A 27827-nucleotide genomic window follows, 5' to 3' on the forward strand; every position below is an offset into this window, starting at 1 on the left:
TATATTCATGACGGAAGCAATTACTCTTTGCAAAAACCCACGGGACCCTAAGCTTTCTTGTACACGATGAGCGCTTAAAAAACGAAGATCAGCCCCAGACGCGGCACATGACTGCGGGACGCATTCCAGACTTCTGAGTGCAGTTGAAGGCTGCGTGGAATTCATCGCTGTTCATCAGAGGGACATTCACGCTGCAAGAGACACAAAGCATTCATTTTAACAGAATGCTGGTAAAATATACGGATTGGAACCCGGCCTGGACAGAAGGTATCAACAAATGTGTCCATGTGCCCCCAGTGAACTTTTAAAGGAGCTGGACGTGTCATTCGTCATGCTGTCAAGCCACCATGCGAAATATTTTCGCTGTGCGGTATATTGTCAGTGCGCACTCAAATTTACAAAAGCACACGGAGGAAGCAAAGTCGTGATGTCGGCAGCTTCCTCCCTATACCCGTGCCTTTTTCTTTCTTATAACCGCTAGAGGTGCGCCGGTGTACGTCGTCACAGTCTAGAGCACTGCACGGGCCCGGGCACCTCCTCACTCTCTACCATTAGCTGCGTCCTTTTCCTCGCTGCTAGTAAATCTAAATACGCCTCCGGGCCTCGAGAGCACATAGAGCAGAGGCGGGCTGGGACCGGGCCTGAGCATGGAAACAGTCGGGTACGGGCTGGGCCCGGGCCGGCGGAGTCGAGCCTGGGCCGGGCGCGGGCTGGAAATCTACAGAAGACGTCGGGCCCGGGCCGGGTGCGGGCCGTAGCAGCCGGGCCTGGGCCAGGCACGGGCCTGAAAATTAGGCCCCCCCTCCCTCCGTGCTTTGGGAATCGGGATAAACCACTGCGTAGGGTGCAGGCCTTCTGTTACCTAGGAGGTGCTGGCAGAAACCGCTAGATGTGCGCCGGCGTACGTTGTCACGATCACCCTTCCAGGGACTCTGCTGACGTTACGATGTGCCCTTGCGCGCGCGCTGCAAGTCACTTGCCTTGTAGTTCATATGTCGCGGAACACGTCGCAGCCCCTCCCCCCTCAAAAAATAAATAAATAAATATAGGAGTTACCTCACTGCTCCATTAATATCACAACGTATCGGGGCGCTACGCAACGTCCACATGCGCACTATCGGTCTGTCATGTCGTTTTTGATATTATACGTCAAAGGCGCACCTTTTCATGAGCATGTCCGCTTCAACCCGATCGGCAGGAGTGTTCCGGCAGTATCCCTGCAAACGGTAAGATTATTTGTGGCTTTACGTCGCAAGGGCAATTACGCAAACGTCCATGAAGCTGCAGTCAAAACAGTGCCCCCTTGCACTAAAGAGAAATCACGTGAGAACTAAACAACACAAGTATGAGCTACATCCTGTAGTATTGAAAAGAACAATTCAGTTTGAAAAACAATCCAGCAAATTTGAAAACTGAACGGTAAACCCGCGGGGCACACACCTTTCTCGCCTGTAACCGAATCGCGTGAACCATCATGTGAATCTTGTGAATGTGAATCTGGTGGCCTATAGCTAACCTTCCACTTGTTAGTCCCTTCGAGGGACTAAGAAATGGAAGGTTAGCCATAAGGTTAAACTTTGAAAGGCGCTCTTGTACGTGATTGATCTGAGCAAACATTACCCTGGCGTAGTTGATGAAGAAAAGCTGGCTCGCAGTGACATTTTCGAGCCCAGGCAACCGGTAATCTCTGTTGAAGTACCGGAGCGTAAACAACTGGTCCGCATAAACCTGCAATGCACGAGGACCTTTACTATTGGCGTAGCCAGAGGAGGGCTCAGGGGCTTCGAAGCCCTCCCGAAATCGTGCCTTGGTAGTGCATTTGGGAAAGGGAAACGAGGGGAAATCCTCTTCTCTCACGTAAAGTCCCCATAGAACCCCTCCCGAACTATTTTTCTGGCTAAGCCGATTGAGCTTTACCATTGTGCAGACTGTTTCTGACAGCGGTGAACTCTCTGCTGAACAGTGCACACAAGCTATTTCCTCGGTTGAAGACGCGGCTACCTCACTTACCTGATAGGAAACCGCAACGGCAGCGTTCTCTCCAATCCTTGCTGCAATTTTCCACGTGTCCTGTTCGAGTACAGAGGCGCAGATGAAGGTCAGTGTCTATACTGAGGGAGCGGATATCGTCGTCCTTACATTTAAACCCATTTGTTGACCGAAGCAGTTGACCTTCTGTTGGTATTCGTCCTGGGAAAGCTTCGTCCACGTGTACGCGTTGGTATAATAAAAGTCATCTGCGGATGTAACGGGATATGAAAGCTGTGCCCGAATGTTACAATTTTCCGTTAAGTTATGGACGTGCACATGGAACAAGAGGACAAGTGAAGAGCCCGGCCCCAGTTATAGTATTCGCCTCTCCAACTACCCGTAGAAGCGCTCTCGTCGTCCTCAAGATGGAGGAGAAAAGAAGGACTTGCCTATGAATCAACGTGCTTCTTCATGCCTTCTTCCACGAGGCACGCTTCAAGAATTGTACAAACAACATAAGTCGCGTGTCGTTTCCCGCCTTCGTCGTTGTTCTCGTTTACGCAGCTCCTGCGGGACAGTATCCTTTTTGTGTCTGCCTTCTCCGCATTGAATGTTCTTCGCAGTATTTTAGCCCTGCGGAACTGGGCAGCTCTCGTTGACGTCAAAGTCCTGTAAACCGGGAAACTCCGCCGCATACGAGGGGAAGTTTCGGCATCGGTTAGGGTCACCGCGAAACATATCGGCCGGCTGTTGTCATTCATCGAGTGCTTCTAGTGGGTACGCTAGATGATGAACAGCCAGTTGGAGCGGCGAGTACTCGTGTTCGACCTAAGAACGGCACGAAATGTAGACCTTGAACCCCAACAGGATTATTCCGCCGGATACTTGTGGCGCGGCTAGCTATTGCAGCCAATAGCAACAAGCTGAGGGCAGGGCTTAAGGGCGCCGTTCTTAGGCTGAGCATGGTTATACACCATGTCAGAACGAAAGAATACAATGAAATGCACCCACCATCGAAAGCTGCCTTGAACATGCACTCAGATATTCTCGGTGCTACTCTCGGAATGTGGAATATGCTATAAGAGAGCGAGAAAGAAGAAGAAGAAGAAAAATGTTACAAGCAATGGTTACGAAGCTTCAGTAAGCGACAGTTGAATTACTTTTCTTTGGCGGTCGTGGGTATAGAAATGTCAAAGAGTCCCAGCGGTATATCTGTAATAATAAAAGACCCAGTCCGCACGAGTTGTGGGGATCCTGTGTGACGATAACTTACATACGGCCTTCTCAGACACGATGTATTCGCAGTTCGTATCAAATATTGATCCCCTCCATCTGCAACATTAGGAACACAATTGAATTATCCGTCGCTCACGTCAAGGTGCCGCAGTTCGAGAAACGAGGAATAGAACTTTCGACATACAAACTAATAGCCACATGCGTATCTTTTTTTATTTATTTCGTGTTAGCGTCGCGAAGCAACTGTGGCTATGAGCGGAGTACAGGCGTGGACAGATTGAACGAGGAACGGCAGGAAGGAATGGGGGACAAGGGGGGGGGTAGTATGCGTCCTGGGCCGACTTCAGGAAGAACTGTGCCGACATTCGTCTGAAAGTCTTCGGAAAACCGACACTCTTAAAAATGAACTTCACCGCATAGCGTGCTCGACTAGCCGACGACAGGATACGAAGCCGTGTCACCTCCCCCGTCTCGTGGAAAGCGGTCATCCTAACCACTATGTTATGATGCAGTTCCTTTGATAGAAAGAGCACCAAAAACATTGTTATTGTCCTTCGGCTTCCAGTGACTGCAAGAAGATCGCGTTGACCTTTAATACCGCTTCATTGCATTTGAATGCGTTAGCATTAGGAGTGTCAAAATAGAAAAAAGCTGTATGTGTGTGTGTGTCTCCGTGCATGAGATGTTGAAGCCTCACCGAGGCACAGGTATAAGTGAACATGCAAAGGGGATATGGAAGGTAAATGTAAATGGAGGTAAGCGATTTGAAATTGAAGTAGTCGAAGAGTAAGAGGTAAGCGTAATTAAAGGTAATTAGAGGTAATTAAATGTAAATAAATGTGAATAACGGCTGTTAAAGGGAATTGAGAGTAATTAAAGCAAGTAAGCGTAATTAAGGGGAATTAATTGAAATTCAAGATTACCTCAGGTAACCTGCGGTTAACTTCGCTAATTAAAGGGTAACTACAGGGTAATAGAAAGTAATTGAGGCTAACTAAAAGTTAATTAAATTGACTTTCATACTGTAGTTTGAAGTGTCGAACGAGAAGTCAAGTACAGACCGGAGGTAGATACCGGAAGTCATGTATACGCGGGAAGTGGACAACCGGAAGTTGGGTTTAAACCGGAAGTGGATACCCGGAAGCCAAGTATGAACCGGAAAAGGCGCTTAATGCTAACGCATTTCTCTCGCATTTACCACTAAATCGCCACTGACGTTTTTTCTTCGTTGCAACTCTTATTTCTTTTCTTCATCTGACTGCAATGGCTACGTGGGACCAGAAGGTGCAATTGCTCCCCCAATGTACTATTTATCTGTTTTCAAGCGCAGGTGATAGGTTTAGTGCTGAGAATATTTACTGGTATGTGTACATCCCAGAATCTACATGTACCACTACTGGCAGCACATACTACCTTTGGTGATAAAAGCGTCGACGGTCGCTCCTTGACCAGTCCATCGCAACGTATTTGCTGATCCCCTTGAAATACTCCAGAGGAGCATTCTTAAAGGGCACTGCAGTGTTCAGCTGCAAGAGAATGTGTGCCTGTAGAACGCGTGCGTTCCCGATATAGCAAATAGTACCGCGGCAGAATAGCTGGTGGCCTCGTCAGTAGTTGACAGGCGCAGAGGCACGAAAGAATACAAGTGAGCATTCTTCAGCTGGAAAGACGCAAAAATGTTTGTGAAATAAATATTATAAACAATACTTGATAGAAAATGCTTCTAGGTAAAACCCAGTTGAACCTCGATATAACGAAACTCGCAGGAAACATAATTACTTTCCTTGTACCGAATATTTAGTTGTGTCGAGCCGGATGAAATATGGCAGCCATTTGTTGCAGGGAATGCCGGTTATTTCGCTGTACCGCGAATTTCGTTGTATAGCGTTTCGTTATATCGAGGTTTGACTATGTCCAGACCATCGATGTACGAAAGACGTTACTAAATACTCCCCGAAAAAGTAATTGAGTAGAGTACTAAATACTGAGCTGCCAGAAGTATTTGAGTAGAGTACTAGCTACTACAAAAAGTATTTAGATACGTGAATGGAAGAGGGTTCCCTACGTGTTCAATAGATGGCGCCAATATGGCGCCGGCTGTGCTAGGCGCGCGCCGATCGTGTTTCTCTGGACAGCCGCTAGGATACGAAATGGTCCAAAAAGGTCGAAAAGGTGTGAAAGAGGTCCATTAGAAGTAGGCACACCAAAAATATTTTCTCTCATGCTCTTCTGGATTCGTCGATAGGAACAAACTGCTCCCTTTCCATGTTTCTGCAATTTCTTGTAATGACGCACGCTATTAACTGTCAAGTAGTACCTTAAATGCCACGATATTTTTGGTCCACTCATCCAAAAATCCAGCTTTCGGAACCTGGTCAAGGAAAGCAGAGCGCACCTGTTCCGCCATCACATCCACCTAAATACAACGAATAGTTATCGTCAGAATCATTGATGTTAATACTAAAAACAACAACAACAACAACAAACCTATGATTATTGGGCCGTTTTATCGCCAGGAGTGATACTCTAGCCCAGGGGTTCTCAACTTATGTTAGGGGAGAGGAGGAAACCCGTGACCGCGCCAGCACGACCTCGAGGAACGTACCCGTAGAAGCTGCTTTCTATGAAGCACCATTTCCTCGAGTTTAAGGAACGAAGAAAAATACAGAAAAAACGGACACTAGAGAGACACGGACACGGATACGGACACGCAGAACAGACACGGACACTACACAAACGAGTCTCGTTTGTATAGTGTTCGTTGTCTGTATTTTACCCACCAGCTCGCTTGCACACTTCTCATTTCTTCCTGCTTTCTAGAAGGGGGGCAGGCGAACTAGATTTTTTAAATTATAATCTAAATAAGTATTTACTGTTTCGTCGCAAGATACCGGCCTGAGCTATGCCGGACTAATTGCACCATTTGACAGTAGGGGAGAGTTGTCACACGGGTCAGTTGTCAGCTGAGCCATTTTCACGCTGTTTGTTAGAGGCACGAGCAAACACTAACTGAAGAAACTTTCGTTGTCATAGAAAGTATGACAAGGTGCCCACAGCACAAGGCTTGTTTCTGTCACGAGTAAGCAAAATTTTTTGTTTTTGCTATTTTCAAATTTTGCACGACACACACTAAAACTCTAAACAATGCACGAGTTCATAATGTCTATTCATCTTTCGGAAATATTTACACGAATTTTCAGCGGAATACGCCTCACAGTTAAGTCCAGTTAAGTCAGCCGCTGAGGCAAAGTCATTGCTGGTGGTAGTCAACTATATCCGCTCAAAAGTGCTTCAGCAACTTTTTTGGTACATCTTAGAGATAGTGTAATAACTTAGTGCCGCTTTTTAGATTTACAATGCAGGTCTACCAGCCAGTAATGGCTACCGTGCATGAATCCTTTACAGCCAGGACAGACGTGGAGTTCTTCTCTGCTCTGTTTGTTCGTTTTCCACGTGTACTTCCTATGGTATTTCATTCGGTATACAACTCTACAATAAAGATTAGGAGAAAATGTAGCTGAGAAACCCTGCACCAGCCCCTGTGACGACCTGCCCAGCTACTGGGGCGTATTGTCACACTTGACGACTTCCGCGCATATCTCTTTTATAAATTATTTTGGAAGCCAGCTTTAGTTTAATAAGTGCGTTGTGTAGCCAAAAGATCGCACTAAAATCCAGCGTTGGTTTCATCAGCCTAACGAACGTAGTTTCGTCACAGCAAAGTCAGAAGTAAAAACTGTGACTACTGTCCCCGTTCTCCCCTGCTTCTACGTCAATAACGCATTTTGGATTACAACTCATTCTTGTAAAGCCGAAGTGTAACTCCAAAGCTTAAACTAGCTCCGATATTCCGGGTGCGTGCCATGCCTTCGGAACACCAGGGAAAACGAACAAGAGCCCCATGTGGTGTTGTTGGATTGTCGGCTGTCAGCCAATGTTGAGGATATATACCCGCGCTTGCTCTGAGAGCGTCTGCAGCATCATCTTGGGCCGGCGATCTGTAGGCCAATCCCAGTGACAACGACTAGATCTGCGACACAGCCGTATGCGGAGACTGATCACCAGGGGCGGATCCAGGGGGGGGGCCCTGGGGGCCCGGGCCCCCCACCCCGAGACATACCACTACCCCCCATTCCGGCAGATTTTCCTGCCGCACGGCGAATTTTCCTGCTACATGGCGACCCCCCCCCCGCTTTCTCTCTTTTTTTTAGTGCCCCCCCCCCCCGAGGATCTTCCCTGGATCCGCCCCTGCTGATCACACAGTTAACGGTCCACAGATGTTTAAAATTCAGACGTTCGAGGAGCCAGAACCCCCTGAGCAAGCGGGAGAAAATGTCACACAGGCTCCGGAACTAACAGCTTGTACAGTCTGTAGAGTTATCGGCAGAGCGTAGCAATAGCGACAGCACCACTCAGGAAACTGATCCTATCATAACTGGACCGTGGACCGTATCCGAGAACGCGTACGCGCATGCGCAGCCATCTGCTGGCGGCCGCCATCTATGAATGGCCAGGAAAATGCCTTTCCTTGGCCTTCATGGTTAAGTGGGCTCAGACTTGACAACGCTTTGTACTCGTAATGCATGAGAGATGCGCCTTCACTCTTCCTGCATCTCCTCTCTTGCTACCGTGCCGCACGACGTGCCAGTCGGTATAAGCGTTGCTATAACTGAACCTCTGTATGCAATAAGGGGACAAAAGTCGACTTATCCTCTTTTTACTATTTTTGCTGCAATGACATCTACATACCAGTATGTACCTGCCAAAGTAAATTTAGGACCGTATTGCAATTTATTGGCCCGCTACAGGATGGGAAATGCATGCGTGTCAACATGGGACGGGCAATCAGATCAGGCCCCGTTTCTCCTTTTGGGATGTTTCGACTTGTCCCCTTATTGCATACAGGGGTTCAATTACTCGGGGGTGGGTGTAGGGAACACGGCGTTTAGCACTTCACAACTATAGCGGCGATGCATTTAAGCTCTTAGGCCGTCTATTGACAAGTCAATAAAATGAAACGAAACGAAATTATGGAAATGTTCCGTTCAGATTCTGTTGAAATCAAACCCTATGGGGCTATCATGTAGTCCCGGACTTACCCAGATCTCCTTGAAATGCGTGGCATTTTCCAGGTGCTTCTGATAAGACGTCATCAACAAACTGGGCAGTAGTTTGTTGGCCAGATGGAGACAGACCCTCCATTTGGGAGGAGCTCCCCACGGTCTTCCTGTCAGCGCGAACAGCGTCCGGTCCAGGAGAGTGTCCAGACCGAGGAAGGGTGCCATGAACACCATCATGTGAAAACCAACGTAGTGATACACGCCATCTCTGCAAACGGGGTTATAACCCGAGATTCAGTCTTCGTTTGAATGAAATCGTTTTCGTTGACTAGCACGGAAGAACAAAAAGCATTCTCACGGATTAGTTTTCAGCAAGTCAGGTATCACGTCTTTGATGTAGGAGGGAGACTTGAGTAAAATTTTAGTGTTGCCTAGCAGAGTAGAATTCGAAGTTTTGTTTAAAAGCTGTAAAGAAAAGCAGAAGGAATTGTGTGAATACATCACGCAGGCTGGAGATCATGAGCCAACTGCTTTCAACAACCGAGGACCACAACACCACCTCCGCAAGTCCATCTAACAACGTTAAGACACGGTCTGTATAGAGAGACGGCTGGTTAATACGTGACGTCTTACGGGGGCAAGAAAGGCCAGTTGGGAGTACAGCACCTCTTCGTACTTCTCCGCCCTTTGGACTGGGTGATTGTTCAGTGTACTTGCCTGAAACATAGTTTTAATATATTCTGATAAGGCAATTAAGAGCGTTAACATTAATTAACGGCGTAACATGGTATTAATGTCAGTGACGGCTAAGTTAATTTCCAACAGTGCGGAGGAACTTCGGGTTTCGAAGTTTATGCTTGCGAGGTTGTTACGTGTTTGTCAAAACCTAACCGACAGAAGACCTCCGACACAGTCCATAGCGCGGCCCGGCGCTTCAAGGGTGAACAGAAGTCATCGTGACACATAGCCACTGTCCGGGTACTATCGGCACAGTATACGCTTAGCAACAACATTGTGTCAGGAAGCTTGAAGGAACTGGCCTGTATCTAAGGGATTGCTTACCTCCGCAATCATAATGCCGACTTTAGCGATGCTGCTGCACAGGGTCTGGTCTTTTTTTCCAACCAAGCCGTTCAGGTACTCGCAGGCCTTTTTTGCGAGCTCCGCTTGTACGCCGGCTTTGTCCTTCTCTACCATCTTCCGACTTACTAATGGGTCAGGATCATCCAGCTACACATGCGACGAAATAGATGTAGCTGTACATTGTGCGCGCACTTCACCTATGGCGATGCGAATGTATTTACGGATAGCATGTCCTGTTTTGATCCAGAAGGGTCGCGATACATCTCCAAGGTCACCAACGGTGAAATCGGCAGATTGTGCATGACTGTGCCGACTGTGCTGAGGATGATGTCGGCTGTTAAGCTTTTTTTCAAACAGCAAGAAAAACCCAGGGACAAGAATACGGACTGCATGTCTAAACGTTGAAGAACGCCTGCAACACGAGAACGGAAGCTTTTCAATGTACATAGTGGTAAGGTGGTCGCCAAAATAAAGTTATTGTTGTTGACACGCTACACTACACTCTTGAGTGTTGACCACAAAGCAAAACCAAAACAAGACGAAGAAGGGGGACTATGAGCCATGTTAACACATTGTAGACACGTAGACCTATTGTAGACATTGTAGACGATTGTAGACATTATAGACACAGGAGAACACATTGTAGGCGAGCTAAAAAAAATCGATTATTTTATATTTTGCACGCTGGCTGTTCCATTGATCATGCCCTGTCACTACGCGAAGTTTCGTTTTCGTGCGACGTTTCGTTTTCGTTTTATAGCGGGTTCTGCCTCGGCAGCAAATGATCCCGCATTTAAAAATGGCGCCACTATTCCGAAACTTCCTTAGAAAAAAAATTTTTAGGGCTCTTTTTGTTGTTGTTGGGCTCAAACTTTAACATATTACATTTCTCATTCAGTTTACTGACATATCGTTGCAGCAATGCATGCTAGTTTGGTCACAAAAGCGCTGTTCTCCAGTGTTTGCTCTTTTCCACCTTTATGCGCAAAAATAACAACAGAGCGAATTTGGTGAAAAATAATTTTTTCACGAGTTATCATTAGATGGGTAATTGGAATTGGTTCAATTTTATGCAGTGTTTCGGATATGGTGCTGCTACGCGCAATCTGCAGCACACATTGCAAATCCCCTTGCTCTGCTGCTTTTTCATAATGACACTAGCATAACGTGTGTCGAATTTCATCACTCTACGTGCAGCCAATATTTAACAAAAGGTACGTTTGCTTTCGGAAGATAGGACTAATTAAACTTCCCCTATCTCCAAATGCGCACGATGCAGATGCTATAAATTTGCCTCTGCCTCCGCGTACAAAAAATGGCACCACGAAAAAGATGCGAAAAAATTAAACTATAACTGTTTAAACGGTTCAGAGGCTAGAGATGTCTTTTTTTTTTCTTTTTCGAACATAAAATATGGTGTATTCTCCGTCGTCTCCGTCGATTACACTGAGGAGGCGAAAGTGACCGTAGGTTAGTGTCGATGATAAAGACTATAGAGGCAACCGAAAGAGTAAATGGAGTATGCTGAATCTGTGCGTACAAGCAGGCCGTGTGTCTTTCTGTCTATATGTTGCCACATTTACAAGCACGACACCAAAAGCAGTGAACATGAAGACTATAGAGCGGCGGCCTTACGCGGGGTGGCCTTGCAGGAAGTCCAGAAGTTGTCGAGAGGTGATGCAGGACCAGTGAGGGGCCCTGATGAAGAGAGAGAACGGAATCGAAGCTGGGGGCAGCAATGGGGAAGCCGGGAAACAAGCCGGTAACTTACCGTCCAACGTTTGCTTTAGTTTATTCTCAATTTCCATCGATAGCTTGCTGTCGGAATCCGTGTAACTCATGGTGCTAGTAGCCTGTGGCCACATGCTATTGCACACGTAACCGTAGAAGTTCTCGCAAGGATCGCAGCACGAACTGAAGGATTTGGCGAGCATGGCGCCTGCAATATTCGCATATATAAAAAGGATGCAAACAGAGATATGGGGTGTAATGCGTTGCATTTTGCAGATGCCTAATGAGTAATGTAATGCAGTTATATTTTGGCCATGTAATGCATAATGTCATTGCTCATTACTCGGTTGAAAGTTCACGCATTGTCTACAGCCAGCAGTTAGGGATTGTGCCTGGTACAGCCAAGGAAAGCCCGCAAGGCGGTTTCTCTCAACCACCTTGGCCACCAACGCCTTCTATGCTTATCTTTGATTATCTTACGCTTATCTTAGCATTGCTCATTTAGATTGCTCATTTAGAGAGGCTCTGCTTGCCACCTCCACCTGTAATAACGTCCACCTGCAGCTCACGCGACTTGGGATGGACCTTTCGCCCGTCCAGCGTCCAGCTCCCATTCACTTGTAAGACTATGGGAAATTTCCGTCTTTGGGTTGGTGCAAAAAAGCTCGATCCTGTACGTTCCCATCGCTTCCTTGGTGTGGTCCTGGACTCGGACCTGCGCTGGGGTCGCCACATTAGGCACCTTGAGACCAAAATGCAGCGATAACGCTACATTAAAGCATGCCTCTACTCGGACCGAGGTAGAGGCATGCTTTGGTGAGGGCGACTGTGCTTTACACCCTTCCAATCTTGGACAGGATTTTCACAACGTCATTAAATACCCTTCGGTCACTGTTTGCCCGAAGCCTTCGTCGCTGCCTTGGCGTTCCAAGAATGGCTGAAACACTGCAAGTCCTGGCTAAAGTTGGTGAACTCCGGGTGGAGGTTCTCCGTGAGCGTGAAACGGCTCGCCACTTCCTAAGTTTGCGTGCGCACATTCCCCGAGACCCACGAATCAGGAAAATTCGATACCGTCCTGAAAGTGCTTTCGATCGTGTAGCACAGTGGACGCGACAGGCTCTCACTGGCTTCACAGCTAAGGACGCCACACCGCCAGACGCCCCGTGGTCTCTGCCTGTGCCACCCACCCTCGTACGTCTTCCGGACCTCCAGGAACGAAGAGATCAGGTTCCCCCTCAAGTCCTTCGAGACCATTTTTATGCTATGGTAGACGCGAAGTTTTCTGCCTTTGCCGCAGCATACAGCGATGTCGCATCCCGCAATGGCAAGTTCGCCTCAGCATTCGTCATCCCGTCCGAAGGCGTAGTGGAAGGACGTCGCCTGTCGCACCAAACCTCATCCACAGCTGCGGAACTCAATGCCATACTTTTCTTCACCATTAAAACCGTGCATCTTTTTAACAATTCAGAGTACCTTGGACTTTACTTCCAAGCAACGGGGAATAGTACTAATATCGCCACTGGTGATAAATAAATAAATAAACAATTAGCTGAATAAGCCAATCATCGTCGTTGTTGTTTACTACCAAACATAACCGAACGGTATTTTTATCCATCATTATGGGATCAAAATAGACCAGCTATAGGCTCTATAGGCTAAGCTTGTGAGACTTACCTTGAACAACACAAAATGGCGTGTTGCACAGTTCGTAATCAGCTGACAGGGGGAGGATAGTCGCGGTTGAGCCGGGAGAAGCTGTCTAAAACATGTAAAAAACAGGACTGTAACCGTGCTTCAATTACGGTTCGATATACTCACCGTTAGTCCGGAAGACGACGGAGTACTGCCCGGAGACATAGATGCCATGCTCGGAGACATCGATGTCATGCCCGGAGTCATCGATGTCATGCCCGGAGTCATCGATGACATGCTCGGGGACATCGATCTCATGCTCGTGGACATCGATCTCATGCTCGGGGACATCGACATCATGCTCGGGGACATCGACATCATGCTCGGGGACATCGACATCATGCTCGGGGACATCGACATCATGCTCGGGGACATCGACATCATGCTCGGGGACATCGACATCATGCTCGTGGACATCGATCTCATGCTCGGGGACATCGACATCATGCTCGGAGACATCGATCTCATGCTCGGGGACATCGACATCATGCTCGGGGACATCGACATTGTGCTCGGGGACATCGACATCATGCTCGGTGACATCGACATCATGCTCGGTGACATCGACATCATGCTCGGTGACATCGACATCATGCTCGGGGACATCGACATCATGCTCGGGGACATCGATCTCATGCTCGGGGACATCGACATCATGCTCGGGGACATCGATCTCATGCTCGGGGACATCGACATCATGCTCGGAGACATCGATCTCATGCTCGGGGACATCGACATCATGCTCGGGGACATCGACATCATGCTCGGTGACATCGACATCATCCTCGGAGACATCGTCATCATCCTCGGAGACATCGTCATCATGCTCGGAGACATCGACATCATGCTCGGAGACATCGTCATCATCCTCGGAGACATCGTCATCATGCTCGTAGACATCGTCATCATGCTCGGAGGCATCGTAGTCATGCTCGGAGACATGGACATCATGCTCGGAGACATCGTCATCATTTTCGGAGACATCGACATCGTGCTTGGGGACATCGTCATCATCCTCGGAGACATCGTCATCATGCCCGTAGACATCGTCATCATGCTCGGAGGCATCGTAGTCATGCTCGGAGACATGGACATCATGCTCGGAGACATCGTCATCATTTTCGGAGACATCGACATCGTGCTTGGGGACATCGACATCATGCTCGGGGACATCGACATCATGCTCGGAGACATCGACATCATGCTCGGAGACATCGACATCGTGCTTGGGGACATCGTCATCATGCTCGGAGACATCGACATCATGCTCGGAGACATCGTCATCATGCTTGGAGTCATTGAAGTCATGCTCGGAGTCATGGAACCTTTACCAGTGGTCGATATTCCCGAGGCTGTAAACAGCAAAATGGATGTAGCTGTTTCTGAGTTGTCTCACGACGTAAACACCCAATTATTAATTATGTAGCTGTTCGAAGAATGGAACTCATGCTACTTGACACTAAATATGAGAGTATGGAGTAGTTTTACATGTATAAGCTGAGCCAGAGGGTGCCAACATTCTGCCATTTCGCAGTATAGGAATGCTACATGCCGCGCATTAAATGCTGGTTCGAGCCACTACAACGTGACGGAAGAAGGTCGCGCAACCTATGCTGCGTAGCCCACCTCTGCTCATTGCACCGTGCAATCCAGTGCCGCTCCGCTATGACCACATTTTGTTCTGTCAAATTTGAAAGTGCTTACGTTCAACTACGGACTAAAAAATACATCTTACTTCGCATTTTAAATCAACCTCGCTGTAGGTCTGCCAAATAAAACTGCCGTCGTCAGTAGACGTTATAGGCTTCCAGGAAATTTCGGAAGAACACGGGATGCGACATAGTTTCGGATTAGACTAGGTTAGATGACGTCAGCGCGAGCCCTAGCCTCTGTCTCCTGGCAACAGCGCGCACAATAGACACGCGTTGCTGCCAGACGCATCGGTAGATTGAGTGCCTCACGACGTCATGCTTCTTCAAGCTAGAAACTAACATTACAGTCGTCCCTCGTTAATATGGACAGTTTCGTCCCTGACCAAAAATCGTCCATAAAGCGAATCGTCGATATTATCGAATACCAAGGAAACAACAAAAACGTTACGAGGGTTTATTGATAAAACTCCCAAATTAGTGCCTGCTTGCAGGTATCCTTGTTTGCACAAGTGTAGCAAAGCGTCGGCAACACGTAGAGCCTGCTGCTCATCACCGTTGTCCTCAAAAGAATAGACCTCTCCCTGCTTGTAAACGAATGATGTCACATTGTTCGATAGCGCCACCAGTTTGGTAGAGTTGAACTATGCTCAGAACTAGGCGCGAACAAGGTCGCGCCCGATAGCCACGGTCTCGACGGGATTACGATTGCCCTAGAAAGGGACGCGGCCTCCAGCCCTAGCAGGCAGCGAACAAGTGCCCATTCATGCAACCCCCCCCCCTTCTGATTTGTTTCGGTTTCAGTCGATCTACCAACGTCACCGACGTTTCTCGGATAGAGGTTTATTGAAGAGCCGTTTGTAGTCCCGCTTGAGCCATAGCAGATGTGACAGTCGGATTGGCGTTGCTGAAGTCGTCGATCCCAGAACTTGAGAACTTGTCTTGACAACTGTACCGCATCTGTTCTTGTAAGATGTCGAGCGACTGCACGATGTTGAACTAAGGGCACAACTTCTTTCACCAGGATCAATCGCCCATGGACGTACATGGAACAGTGATGACGCCATACAGGATTTTCCAGGCCTTTCAGGACTACAAACAACCCCCTTTCCTTTTATAGTTTTTTTTTTTTTTAAGGGATGAAGGATTGGGCATAACTCCCTTTGTACAACGGAACGTCCGACTTTCAAAAATTATCCTGTACAATGCGTGGACAGGCTTGCCCTCCATACCGATACCGTACGTAATAACGAAACGAAAATACATGGATTCCATATGGTTTGTACCTTGCTGGACCGTCCATGGTCCGAGAAGCGAGTTGCCATACGAGACGAAAATGCATAGAAAACGTTTGGTCCTCACAAAAATCGTCCATAATTCGAGTTGTCCATATCAACGGGGTCCATATTAACGAGTCAGAACTGTATAATAATGGGCGAGAATAGCGAGACACGCGTAGAGATGGGACAGTCACAAACTCTATGATTTCGTTGTGGCACTATTACGCCTGCTTGATCCTATACCCCTAAAACCTTGTCCGGTTGAAGATGTCACCATGAATACACTCTAATTACGAACAGCTCAAATAATGCACGTCATGAAGCGCGTCATGTGAGGTCACGTCTCAACGACTTCCCTCGTCGGGCCAACACCACCTAGATAAAGAAAGCCCGCGTGCTCGTCGACGTGACGTAACAATTAAGAGTCAGCCAATCAGGATCGTGTTTTCAACGGCCGTAGCCAATCACGAACGTGCCATGGCACACCAATCTAATCAACTGCTGTACGAGGCTTAGACAGGAGTGAAGCTACCTTTATTCCCCCTGCCGCAAGGCTTCTGCCATGGCGCACCAATCTAACCAACTGCTGAACGAGGCTTAGACAGGAGTGTAGCTACCGTTATTTCGCCTGCCGCAAGGCTTCAGCCATGGCGCACCCATCTAACCAAGTGCTGAACGAGGCTTAGACAGGAGTGTAGCTACCGTTATTTCGCCTGCCGCGAGGCTTCAGCCATGACGCACAAATCTAACCAACTGCAGAACGAGGCTTAGACAGGAGTGTAGCTACCGTTATTTCGCCTGCCGCAAGGCTTCAGCCATGGCGCACCAATCTAACCAACTGCTGAACGAGGCTTAGACAGGAGTGTAGCTACCGTTATTTCGCCTGCCGCGAGGCTTCTGCCATGGCGCACCAATCTAACCAACTACTGAACGAGGCATAGACAGGAGTGTAGCTACCGTTATTTCGCCTGCCGCAAGGCTTGAGCCATGGCGCACCAATCTAACCAACTGCTGAACGAGGCTTAGACAGGAGTGTAGCTATCGTTATTTCGCCTGCCGCAAGGTTTCTGCCATAGCGCACCATTCTAAACAACTGCTGAACGGGGCTTAGACAGGAGTGTAGCTACCGTTATTTCGTCTGCCGGAAGACTTCTGCCATAGCGCACCCATCTAACCAACTGCTGAACGAGGCTTAGACAGGAGTGTAGCTACCGTTATTTCGCCCCTGCCGCGAGGGGGGGGGGGGGTGTCGAGGTAGCTTGCCGTTGTTGGCCGCACTCAAGTGGGCATCGTCACGACTATAGCCAACAAAAAAAAAAGAAAGTGGGAGAGGAGAGTTGAGGACTTCAAAGTGATGTAGAGGCAGGATGACCGATACTGATGGGACGGAAGCACACTGTAGGTGAGAGGTGCACTAGAGTGGTCTCTCCGCTGGGCCAGTTTCTTTCCCGTCTAGGCCCGTTTCTTTCCCAGAGCGAAGCTTCTGCCATGGCGCGCGAAGCTAACAAATCAGCAAACGCAAGGATAGTCGGAGAATGGCCGAACTCTCTGTAAACGGCTCTGCTTGTGTCTAAGGTCACTCGATTGGGCCGCCGCTACCTTTGACCAACAATTGCAGCCGCAGCATACCTACCAACACATGCAGCGGCCGCCATTATTGCTCCAAGGTTGAGACGAGAAAGGGAAAGGATAGCGTTCCTTTCCCCAATCCAGTGACTTCACTTGTGTCGAGAGGTCCAAATCAAATCACGCCGCTGCCTGGCTTTTTTTGGAACGCCATATTTCAACTGTTCATGTTCCCAAGCAACTTGAGGCTTATGTTGTGTTTGTCCCTTTGTATGTTCCAGCCTCAGAGCAATTACTTTCCATCATGTACAGTCTAATTGTCTGGTTGCGTTTCCTGATCAAGAGCTGAGCGCTTTGAGACATTTGGAGTACTTTTACCCCATTGGGTAATGCTAAAGCTTTCTTCGGCCAGAATTCATAGCAGTCTTACGCCTTCCTGAAGTAGTACTCCAAGTTCCGTCTCCGTAATCTGACATCGAGTCAGAAGCAGGGGCGGACCTAGAGGGGGGGGGGGGGTCAGGATGTTCTGAACCCCTCTTCAATTTCCATCTTCACACAGTGTTTAATTGAACTAGATCCTGTATCTACCATGCTGGCCAAGGCTGGACCCCCCCCCCCCTCTCAGAAAAACCCTGAATCCGCGCCTGGTTAGAAGTGACAGGTCTTCTAGAAGTACACGGACGTGCAATACGGCGATTCGCTGTACATAAAGCTTGGATTGTCTTACCGTACGATGAAGTTTTGGCACCATGGCTGCTTGTACTTTCACTGTGCTGTGTCACTGACATTGAACCAGTTGAACTCATGTGGCCCGTGCCTGAAGCACCTGTCTCGTTGTCGCCAGAAATCGAAAGAGAAGTTCATGAAATGAAAGTTGCACAGTCAGTGCACGCGATGCAACTCTGTTACTCTATCTGTTGCATAGGAATTTTCTTACGAGTCTGTGAAGAACTGCTTGTGGTTTCACTTTCGTTCTCAGTTTCAGAAGTATCAGTCGTAGAACTCATGTCTGTCGCACCTGTCGTAGCCGCAGTCGTCGGGGGTCAAATAGAAAGCAAGAATTGAAAATGAAATGAAAGTTAAATAGTTTACGTAATTCAGTTCTACTCCTGAGCACTAGATTTTGTGTTGTCGTGATATCCCGCATTGATGTGTTGGCATACTGACATGTACTGCTTCTATATGCTTTTATCCCCAAACCAGGAGCTGCATAAATGGAATTCATATACAGGGTGTCTCAGCTACAAATTCGTGGCTAAATAATTCGCGAATGGGTGCAACAATCGAAGAACTTTCTTTTTTACAAGTATCTGTCCGATACCACCTACAAGCCGCGCGCCGTGTGAATGAGTGCGAGGGACTCATTATTTAAATAAACATTCAAATGAGTTTCGTGAAAAACATGACTTCTAAAGCAGGGCGCCATCGGCATAAAAATGGATACTACCCCTTTTGGGACCTTCAGTGGACACCTTTTAGAGAAAAATCTGCCCCAAAGAGGGTCATTTGTTGCAGTAATTTATTGGTTTCGGTTTACATATTTTTGTCACGGCTGGTAGCGGTGAAGCGCAAAAGGACGCTCTTCCATTCCCTTATCCACCAATAAATTACGTATTCTTGAGCTTACTTCGCAACGGAGAGTGCCGAAGAAAAAGTAACAGCGTCATACAAGCTACGCCAGTCCTCACCCCGCTTATCTGACGGATATGCGCGCTTTCTCTGTTATGATCGCACGTACGAAACACAGTTAATCACATAGTACCTTGATATCACATGCTTTCCATTTTTTCTTCAGCACTTCTAATTGCTAAGTAAGCTCAAGAAGTGGAAGAGCGTCCTTTTGCGCTTCACTACGACCAGCCGCTACAAAAATTTGAAAACGCAACCAATTAGTTACTGGAACAAATGACCCGCTTCGGTGGCAGATTTTTCTTTCAAGTGTGCCCACCGAAGGTCCCAAAAGGGGTAGTACCCTTTTTAATGCCGACGGCGCCCTGCTTTAGAAGTCATGTTTTTCACGAAACTCATTTGGATTTTTATTTAAATAATGAGCCCCTCGCACTCATTCGCACGGTGCGTGGGTTGTAGGTGGTATCGGACAGATACTTGTAAAAAAGAAAGTTCTTCCATTGATGTACCCGTTCGCGAATTATTCAGCCCGGGGATTTAACTGAGACACTCGGCAGATCGCTCGTGTGTCGGAACCACATTGTTGTACAAGGGTTGTTCAAGGTTGACCGATACTTATTTTGTATGCAATGAAAAATTCGGGAAGCACCAGGCTACGTCAGTTTTTCAAACTATTCACCGTGCGCATATAGACACCGGCACCATCGCTATGGCAACTCTTTGATGCCTTTGGCGTATAGAGGGAAGTGGGCTGCTGTCGTAGCTACTGCAGGACATCGTTCTCGGGTGCTTCATCTGTGTGGAACGTCTTTCCTCCAATGGTCTCTTCAAGGGGCCCCCCAGACAAAAAAAATGCTAAAAGAGTCATTGAGCAAAACCTTCCGACCGGGGTTGCTACCACCAAATTTGCCGTGCGAGGGCTGGCGTTGTCATGGCGAAGAATGACCCTTCCACACAATATCCCAGAACTTTTCTTGGGAATTGCATTTCGTATACGGCTGCCTTTATCAACGCCGAGTAGGACGGGGCATTAATCGCGACCCCTTGCTCCAAGAAGTCCACATGGATGACATCCCGCATGTCCTAAAAAGCGTTTCCCATGGACCTCCCAGCAGACTGATAAATTTCGCTTTTCTTTGGCGGCAAGGAAGCCTTATGTTGTCATTTCATGCTGCTGCTGCTTCTTGTCTCTGGGGTGAATTGTCACATCCAGGTTTCATGACAAAGCAAAACTCGTCCCCCTCGAACTGAGACTTGCTCAGGAGCTGCTCAAGGACTGCCATGCGCGCTCCCCTTCTGATCACAAGTGGGGTGCCGGGTGGCCAACCTCGCGCAGACTTTGCGGAACAGCAAGTGCTTTTGAATGATGTCTCCGCACTGCCGATACTATTATTACGCTGGACTGCAATGTCTCGAACTCGCCGGTTCTGGAGGGTGGCTTACTCAACGTGTGCGATGTTCACTGGCGTGACTTGAGTCGGACGAACCGTGTCCACGTGGTTCATTCATCATCATATCACGTGCTTCACCATTGGTACTCTCCTCCGTGACATAGTTTGTTCCTAATGCTGTGCCTGTAATATTTGCAAAATCATAGCTGGTTTGACGTTCTCCTTCACAAAGATCTTGATTATGCATTGCTGTTCCACAGCTACAGACACTGCCCGTCGCCAAGATAGCTGCCGCTGCTGCACGCGTACTGTTGCGCGTGCTGCATGTGCCGCACTCCTGAGCAGAATTTTACTCACATTCAATTTCAATTACACTGACTTTTCTCGAGCAAGATTCTCGGTCAACGTTGAACGGCCCTTGTAAAGCATTCTAACGTTACCAGCCTTCTATGTACTAGCATACTGGTTAGTACTGCTTAGTTTCCCGTCCGTTGTACGGGATCCAGAAGTCGTTGCGCTTATACTCTCTGTCTCACCTGTTTTAGTCGACATGAAAGTAGTGCCTGTTGATGAAATGGAGATGATATAGTCAGTTCGCGCGTTGCAAGCGCGATGAAAAAAAAAAGTTTGTGATAGCCTTACCAGCCTGTGAGGCACTGTGGCTAGCACTGCTAGACATTTGTGAACCAGCGGTCGTGCTGCTCATTGACATCGTGCTCGTCTCTGTTTCGTAGGCGTCGGACATCGAAGTAGACATAGTAACTGTTGATGAAATGAAATGAAGTATATCTTCCTAAAGTTGCTATTTGTTGCATGCGATTATACTGCAAGGTCCGTGCTGCCTTACCACCACTTGAAGTACTCGAACCGTGGCTAGCACTGCCTGTAGTACGGCCTGTAGATCCGGAGCTAGTAGTACCGATGCTGCTCGTGCCTGAAGTGTCCGTTTCAGCTTCGACGGAAGTCGAACCAGAACTTGAAGACATTGGTTGACTTGTTGAACCAGAACTCGTGCCTGATACATGTGTGCATAGTAGTCGGTCACTAGTGTGCGCGTTACCAGGACAGTCTGCCACTATAAAATACAGCTGTAACAAACACTCCCGCCACGCCTGTCCACGTGCTTCACGTGGATAGACGAGTTTCGCTGGAGGCATTCACTAGGTTATATGCCTCAAGGAGTGTGAGGAGTAATAAATTAGGATGTACCGAAATTCCGTACTGCTCTTAGCTTGTCCTGTGGAACTTGTCGCCGGGCTCATCGTTGAACTCGCCATGCTCGAAGACTGTGCAAGTGTCGATGAACTGCTCATAGCGTGTCCTGTGGAACTTGTCGCCGGGCTCATCGTTGAACTCGTTATGCTCGAAGACTGTGCAAGTGTCGATGAACTGCTCATAGCGTGTCCTGTGGAACTTGTCGCCGTGTGCGTCGTTGAACTCGCCATGCTCGAAGACTGTGCAAGTGTCGATGAACTACTCATAGCGTGTCCTGTGGAACTTGTCGCCGGGCTCATCGTTGAACTCGCCGTGCTCGAAGACTGCGCAAGTGTCGATGAACTGCTCATAGCGTGTCCTGTGGAACTTGTCGCCGTGTGCATCGTTGAACTCGACATGCTCGAAGACTGTGCAAGTGTCGATGAGCTGCTTTGAACCATCTGTTGAGCCTCCGCTTCTGGTTCTGCGATTCTGTTCTGTGCACGTGCGAGTGGCTGTAGATTGCGTCAAAAGGGCAAAATGTAGATACAACTCAAGCAGCTCTGACTGAGGATCACATGTCAAGACCACTATTCAACAACATGCCTACACTTTTTTCAAGAAATGTATCAAAGGTGACCTTTTTTTTTAAAAAAGAAATCGTGTATGATTATAAACATCGAGATCAGTAACGAAACGTCGGCTGCATTTTTGGTCATCGTGCGCTTTTAAATGCTGTAGGTTTATGTTATGTGGTACGATACTATACATCGTTGGCGGAATGGCGGAATCTTTTTGACGAAAACCGCTTTGAAATGCTGTTAAATGTTTAGTGAAAGCCTGGCCTGCAACATTTTGTGAAATTGAAATCGCTTAATTTGTTTTCATTGTTATACTGTGGTGGTGGCACTGTCACGTGGTCATATAAAGCCACGGTCTGCAATGTGTTTGACCGTATAAAGCTATCGCTTTAGTAACGTAGCAGTAGCAAATTATTTCTAATATTCGTCGCTTTTCTCGAGATGTATTACAAGCTATACAGCCCACTGTTGAAATACACTGTTCGCCTGATCACCTCATGACTACAGAACCGAAATCGAAGCCGAATACTGAAATCCTACTCTTTTGCTGTTCAGTTCTCGAAGCAGTCGAGTGGGAAGAGTACGAGACCGGCACAAAAGCGCACGTGCACATAACTTCTTGAAAAACTTACAACGCTTTGAAGTGAAGGGAGGTCCTGAACGTCCAGTTTCTGCTCGCTCACATCTGTGGCAACACGACGCTGCTGTTCCACGGCGCCGATCGCCTCCGTCACTGGTCTGATGTGCGATGAGTGGTTCCCCGACGCTTTCGTACCTGTCATTTGCGAAACAAGGTTGGATATGATAGGCTTTATTCGCCAATGCCCCAACAGTGGGAAATCGTCCCTTCTTTCAACTCTAACTTTCTGTTAGAGTTACAGCCACGCAGCTGGTTTTGGCCATAGACCAAGCAAAATTTTGATAGAGGGAGAGGGGGCGAGAGTCCAGCTAATTAAAAGACACGATTCATTTCGCTTTTTGTTCATAGATTTCTCTACATGCCACACTTTCTGCAGAAGAAATGGGATGGGCCCTCCTTGGGTACTGTATATACAGGGTGTCCACGCTAAGTGTGAACAGATTTTTAAAAAATATATCAATCACTTTTTTCGAGATGAAATCAATTGCAATATAGCATATGCTGAAGGGCACTCCCTAGGGGGGCATTAACAGACACCTAAGGCAATGTCTTAATTAACTTTCAATAATTAACTTTTTAATTATAAAAGCTACGAAGTTGCTCCAATGAGAACATCTGATCTCTTCGGTCACCAGATACCAAAGCCGTTTTCAGAACAAAAATCCGTTAGATAGATCGTCCGCGAAAAATTCGTGAAGGAACGCCATTTTTTTCTTTATTTTATTCATTGCGCATCTCTAGAGACGCGTCTTTCCTTCGCCCCCAATACGAGAGGATGAAAGAGCACACTATCGCCTCTTGCGTGCTGGAAAAAGATTAAAAGAAAACAGAAAATGCAGCCCAAGATAAGGGCAGTCGCGATACACTCTTAAAAATGAACTTCACCGCATAGCACGCTCCTAGCCAACAATCAACTCGAATGATATCGCTATGTGCCCTGATTTGTTCAAAACGGTAGGCGTACGCCTTTTTTGTGACACTTATGCGGTTCATAATTGTCACAAAAATGGCGTACACCTCCCGTTTTCAGCAAATCAGGACAGATAATGATATCATTCGAGATGATGGTTGGCTAGGAGCGTGCTATGCGGGGAAGTTCATTTCTAAGAGTGTAGAGTCACCCGATAGATTTGTGTTTTTGTTTTGTTTCTGCAAGTTAAAGCTAATCTTCGACGCATGAGGCGGCACTGTGCTCTTTCACTGTCTCACACTGGGGGTAAAGGAAAGCCGCTTCTTTGAAGATGCGCAATAAACCAAAGAAAGAAAAAAATGGCGTTCCTTCACGAATTTTTTGCGGACGATCTACCGAACGGATTTTTGTTCTGAAAACGGTTTTGGTATCTGGTGACCGAAGAGATCAGATGTTCTCATTGGAGCAACTTCGTAGTTTTTATAATTAAAAAGTTAATTATTGAAAGTTAATTAAGACATTGCCTTAGGAGTCTGTTAATGCCCCTCTAGGGAGCGCCCTTCAGCATATGCTATATTGCAATTGATTTCATCTCGGAAAAAGTGATTGATATATTTTTAAAAAATCTGTTCACACTTAGCGTGGACACCCGGTATATAAAATACAGCTTCGATTCTGGCATCGTGAGACATGTTGTGGAAAATAAAGAAAAGCGGGATTCCAAGCTCCATATGACCTTTGGAGGGACAGATGCTGTTAAGATTTTCGCGACAGTAATGACTGACTTTACTTCCAATAATAGACCTCTACCCGAGAAACGTCATCATGACGTTGGTAGATAGATTGAAACCGAAACAAATCGGTAGGGGATGGCTGGGTTCCACGAATGGGCACTTGTTCGCTGCCTCCTACTGAAATAAAAGTTGGACCGAAGGCCGCGCCCCTTTCAGGGACCATCGTAACCCCCTCAAGATCGTGGCTTTCGGGCGCGACCTTGTTCGCCACTAGACTCGAGCGTAGTTCAGGTGTACCAAATTGGTGGCGCTGTCAAACACTATGACGCCATTTGTTTACAAACAGTGAGAAGTCTATTGCAGTCGTCTTTAGATAGTCAGTTTGTGCATACGGTAAACGATTTTGACTGTCACTTGCTATGTAAAAGTGATATTCATGGATTACCGTGTGATGCAAGCTGCATATAAGTTCCTGGTTTTAACATTTTCAAGGCTGCCCGTTAACAATGCTAGTTCGAGTGCCGCGCACGAATCAAACCTTTAATGGCGATCGCGGAACGCTGGCTTTCATCCATTGATCTACATATTGATCTACCTTCACATCATTGCAAGCAGAGGCAGCGGAGGAGTGGGTTACAGGGGTTACTGTAGACTCCCTGAATTTGTGAAGGGGGCGCTAAAATTCCCATAGATGTGAGGCGCCAAAGCGTTATCTCAGGTGCCGCATGCGAATAAAATGCTGTAAACCCATTTCATTTGCCTTTTTGGGACCCGGGTATCAATTAGTGGTGGCGGTGAGGTGTGGAAAGGAGCGCCGCATGGGATCTCGCTCCCCCTTAATTCAGGACGTTGCGCCGCCCCTGACTGCAAGTCACATCAGATAATCACTCTTCGGGAAAAGGTGGTTACATAGAATATGTTTTAAGTTTCTCAAACGTGTGTGTAAATATGCCCTAAGGGTATAGGCGAAGTCATATGTGAGGTCATAGGTGAGGATGAGGTCAGGGATGGGCATAAATACATTTTTGAGTATTTAAATATAATTACGAAATACTTTGTTGAAAGAGGTATTTAAATAGTATTTAACTAAAAATATACGAGGGGCGTTCAAGTCAAACCGGGACTTTTCATTTTTCGCAAAAGTAAAATGAACTTACAGGCGAGAAATTAGTTTTTTAACGCAATCTCCAGCTGGCACTAATGCACTTGTCTCAGCGTTTCACGAGGGCTTGGATGCCAGCAGCGTAGAAATCCTTACCGACGCGTAGCAGCCACGATCGGACCGCATTCTTGACCTCGTCGTCGCAGCTGAAGTTGCGGCCCCCAAGGAACGCCTTCAGTGGCCCGAAGAGATGGAAATCGCTGGGGGCGAGGTCTGGACTGTAAGGGGGATGTGGCAGCAACTCCCAGCCATGTTTTTGTAAGGTGCGTGTCGTGAGATGTGCGGTATGCGGGCGTGCATTGTCCTGTAGGAGGAGGACTCCTTTGGTGATGAGTCCCGGCTTTCCGAAACTGGAGGTGTTCATGAATGATAGTGTTCAACGTTCCTACAGAAAGGTCCGTCTTTCGAGCCAGTTCGAGACATCTTATCCATCGGTCCTTGAGGATCAGGCGCTTCACAAGTTCTCATGTTCTCAGGAACTCTAACACTGGGCTCCGAGCCGCCCTGGCCGGGATCGTCCTGCACTGATGTACGGCCGTCTCGGAACCGTTTGCACCACTCAAACGCTTTGCTGAGGCTAAGTGTATCGTGGCCATACTGAGCCTGAAGTCTTCTGTGAATTTCAGATGACTCTACGCCTTCATTCACGAGAAACTTCATGACAATTCGCTGTTCGATGTGCGCGCTCACCTCGTTGTCAGCCATCTTGTCTAGCACGTGTCTTCTGTTTTGCACAAACTTTGGACCACTACATGGTGAACGCGGAGGCCTGTCGCGTGTGAAAATGATGAAAAAGAAGTAGCGGGTGCCATTTGTACACTCAGGAGAGTGAAAGTCCCGGTTTGACTTGAACGCCCCTCGTAAATACAGTATTTAAATACCACAACTACTACGTAAATGCTGTGGAGAAGAGATGCTGTATCATTTGGAATAACCGAAATAATAATGATCATAACAACAAATCAGCAACGAGCAATAGCACTTATTTGCTATTATATAATTATGATGATTAATATTAGAAGCTTCTCGAAGACTGCATCTTCTAGGTATCTTAATTCTGTTCGGCCGTAGAATCAGATTCGCAAAGGAGAACACATTTCCACAGGTGCCGATGAAGCAAGGCTTGAATTAATTGATGAAGATGCTTCGTACAACAAGGTAGTCCCGACCGCCGTCCGCGACAGTGGAAACCTGGTCATCTAAACTGATTTGTCGCATGTGTGTGCTTGCGAAAGGGTATAACTGCGCGGCGGTCCAAACTCTGCTTTGCCCTTCGTACCGAAAGGTCGGAGCGCTGGTAAGATATGAATCAGTATATTAGCTATTTAAGAGTATCTATAAAGTACTTACCAAGATAAATACCGAGGAATTGGTTATTTAAATATCATTATAAACGGATTTTTCGAGTCTGTATTTAAGAGTTTTAATTTCGAGTCTGTATTATTATACAAAATAAAAATACGTGTATTTATATTTTAAATGCCAGTTTAATTACAATGTATTTAAATACTCCCATCCCTGGGAGCAGTTAGTTGATCGTTAGGACGGGACGAAGCGAGGGTGCTCTCTTCGCTCTGATGCAGGTAATGAGAGTTCACAAAAGAGAAAACCAGCAGATGTGACGTTTCCACATACCTGTCCATGAAACTTTCTGCACTATCAGCGTGACCCCCAGTGCGAGTGAAATCATAACCAGTCCGAATACAAATACGCATCGCAGGGTACGAGAACGCCGTCCGCCCGGTACTTTCCTGAAATGTTACGGAGTTTTCTTTTTCGGGACTTATTCTAGATGAAATAGGAAGAGATGACCTACCTGCCTAACAGAGCGTCGGTTGCCACGTGAGACTTGCCCATCGCCAGTCAAATTGTTGCTAACGAGCTATGACACACGGGCGTGAACAGACCGCAGTTGAATGCACGAAGAAAACGCTCTTCTTCTTCTTCAGGATGTACGTTCGGGATGTACATTCTTCTTCTTCTTTCCATGGAGAATAGCCACTAGCATCAAGGGAGGTTGGCCAGGGCTCTGGAATTAACTAACTAGACTATGTCTATGACCTGACTATGATATTGTGAGACTGAATGAGATGCAGACGCATCGCTATCGTTGAGTGGTGGCCTGTAGCCCGCGGCGCGAGATTCGATCGCTTTTGCTGGTCAGCGTCCCTGGCGATCTGACCTACCCAATAAAGCTCTCACAATATGGACATCACAATCTGGACGGAGAGTGTGATGGTTTAGGTGATGGAGGTGTATATGGGGGTGTATATGTACGCTCGATAGTACTCAATGGATGATGATGCAGGGGTGATTGT

The 27827-nt window shown here is 47.3% G+C and overlaps 1 protein-coding gene across 1 annotated transcript; it reads right to left on the reverse strand.

Annotated features, from left to right (window-relative positions):
* Positions 1-38: 38 nt before the first annotated feature.
* Positions 39-27440, reverse strand: LOC135368684 (serine-rich adhesin for platelets-like). Its single transcript, XM_064602128.1, has 29 exons — positions 27326-27440; positions 27145-27260; positions 22696-22838; positions 21511-21997; positions 21136-21303; positions 20931-21050; positions 20825-20851; positions 18206-18286; positions 17996-18094; positions 12900-14125; positions 12756-12840; positions 11122-11289; positions 10986-11048; positions 9572-9762; positions 9330-9497; positions 8901-8984; positions 8626-8732; positions 8307-8535; positions 5525-5623; positions 4790-4867; positions 4621-4733; positions 3245-3303; positions 3132-3183; positions 2983-3047; positions 2140-2237; positions 2011-2070; positions 1621-1728; positions 1162-1217; positions 39-191 (listed from the first exon to the last, which is right to left on the reverse strand). The coding sequence occupies exons 1-29, from the start codon at positions 27364-27366 to the stop codon at positions 89-91; spliced, it is 4494 nt and encodes a 1497-aa protein (XP_064458198.1). The 5' UTR covers positions 27367-27440; the 3' UTR covers positions 39-88.
* Positions 27441-27827: the final 387 nt, after the last annotated feature.

This window comes from Ornithodoros turicata, chromosome 9 (assembly GCF_037126465.1).
Source record: "Ornithodoros turicata isolate Travis chromosome 9, ASM3712646v1, whole genome shotgun sequence".
NCBI classification, from domain to species: Eukaryota; Metazoa; Arthropoda; class Arachnida; order Ixodida; family Argasidae; genus Ornithodoros; species Ornithodoros turicata.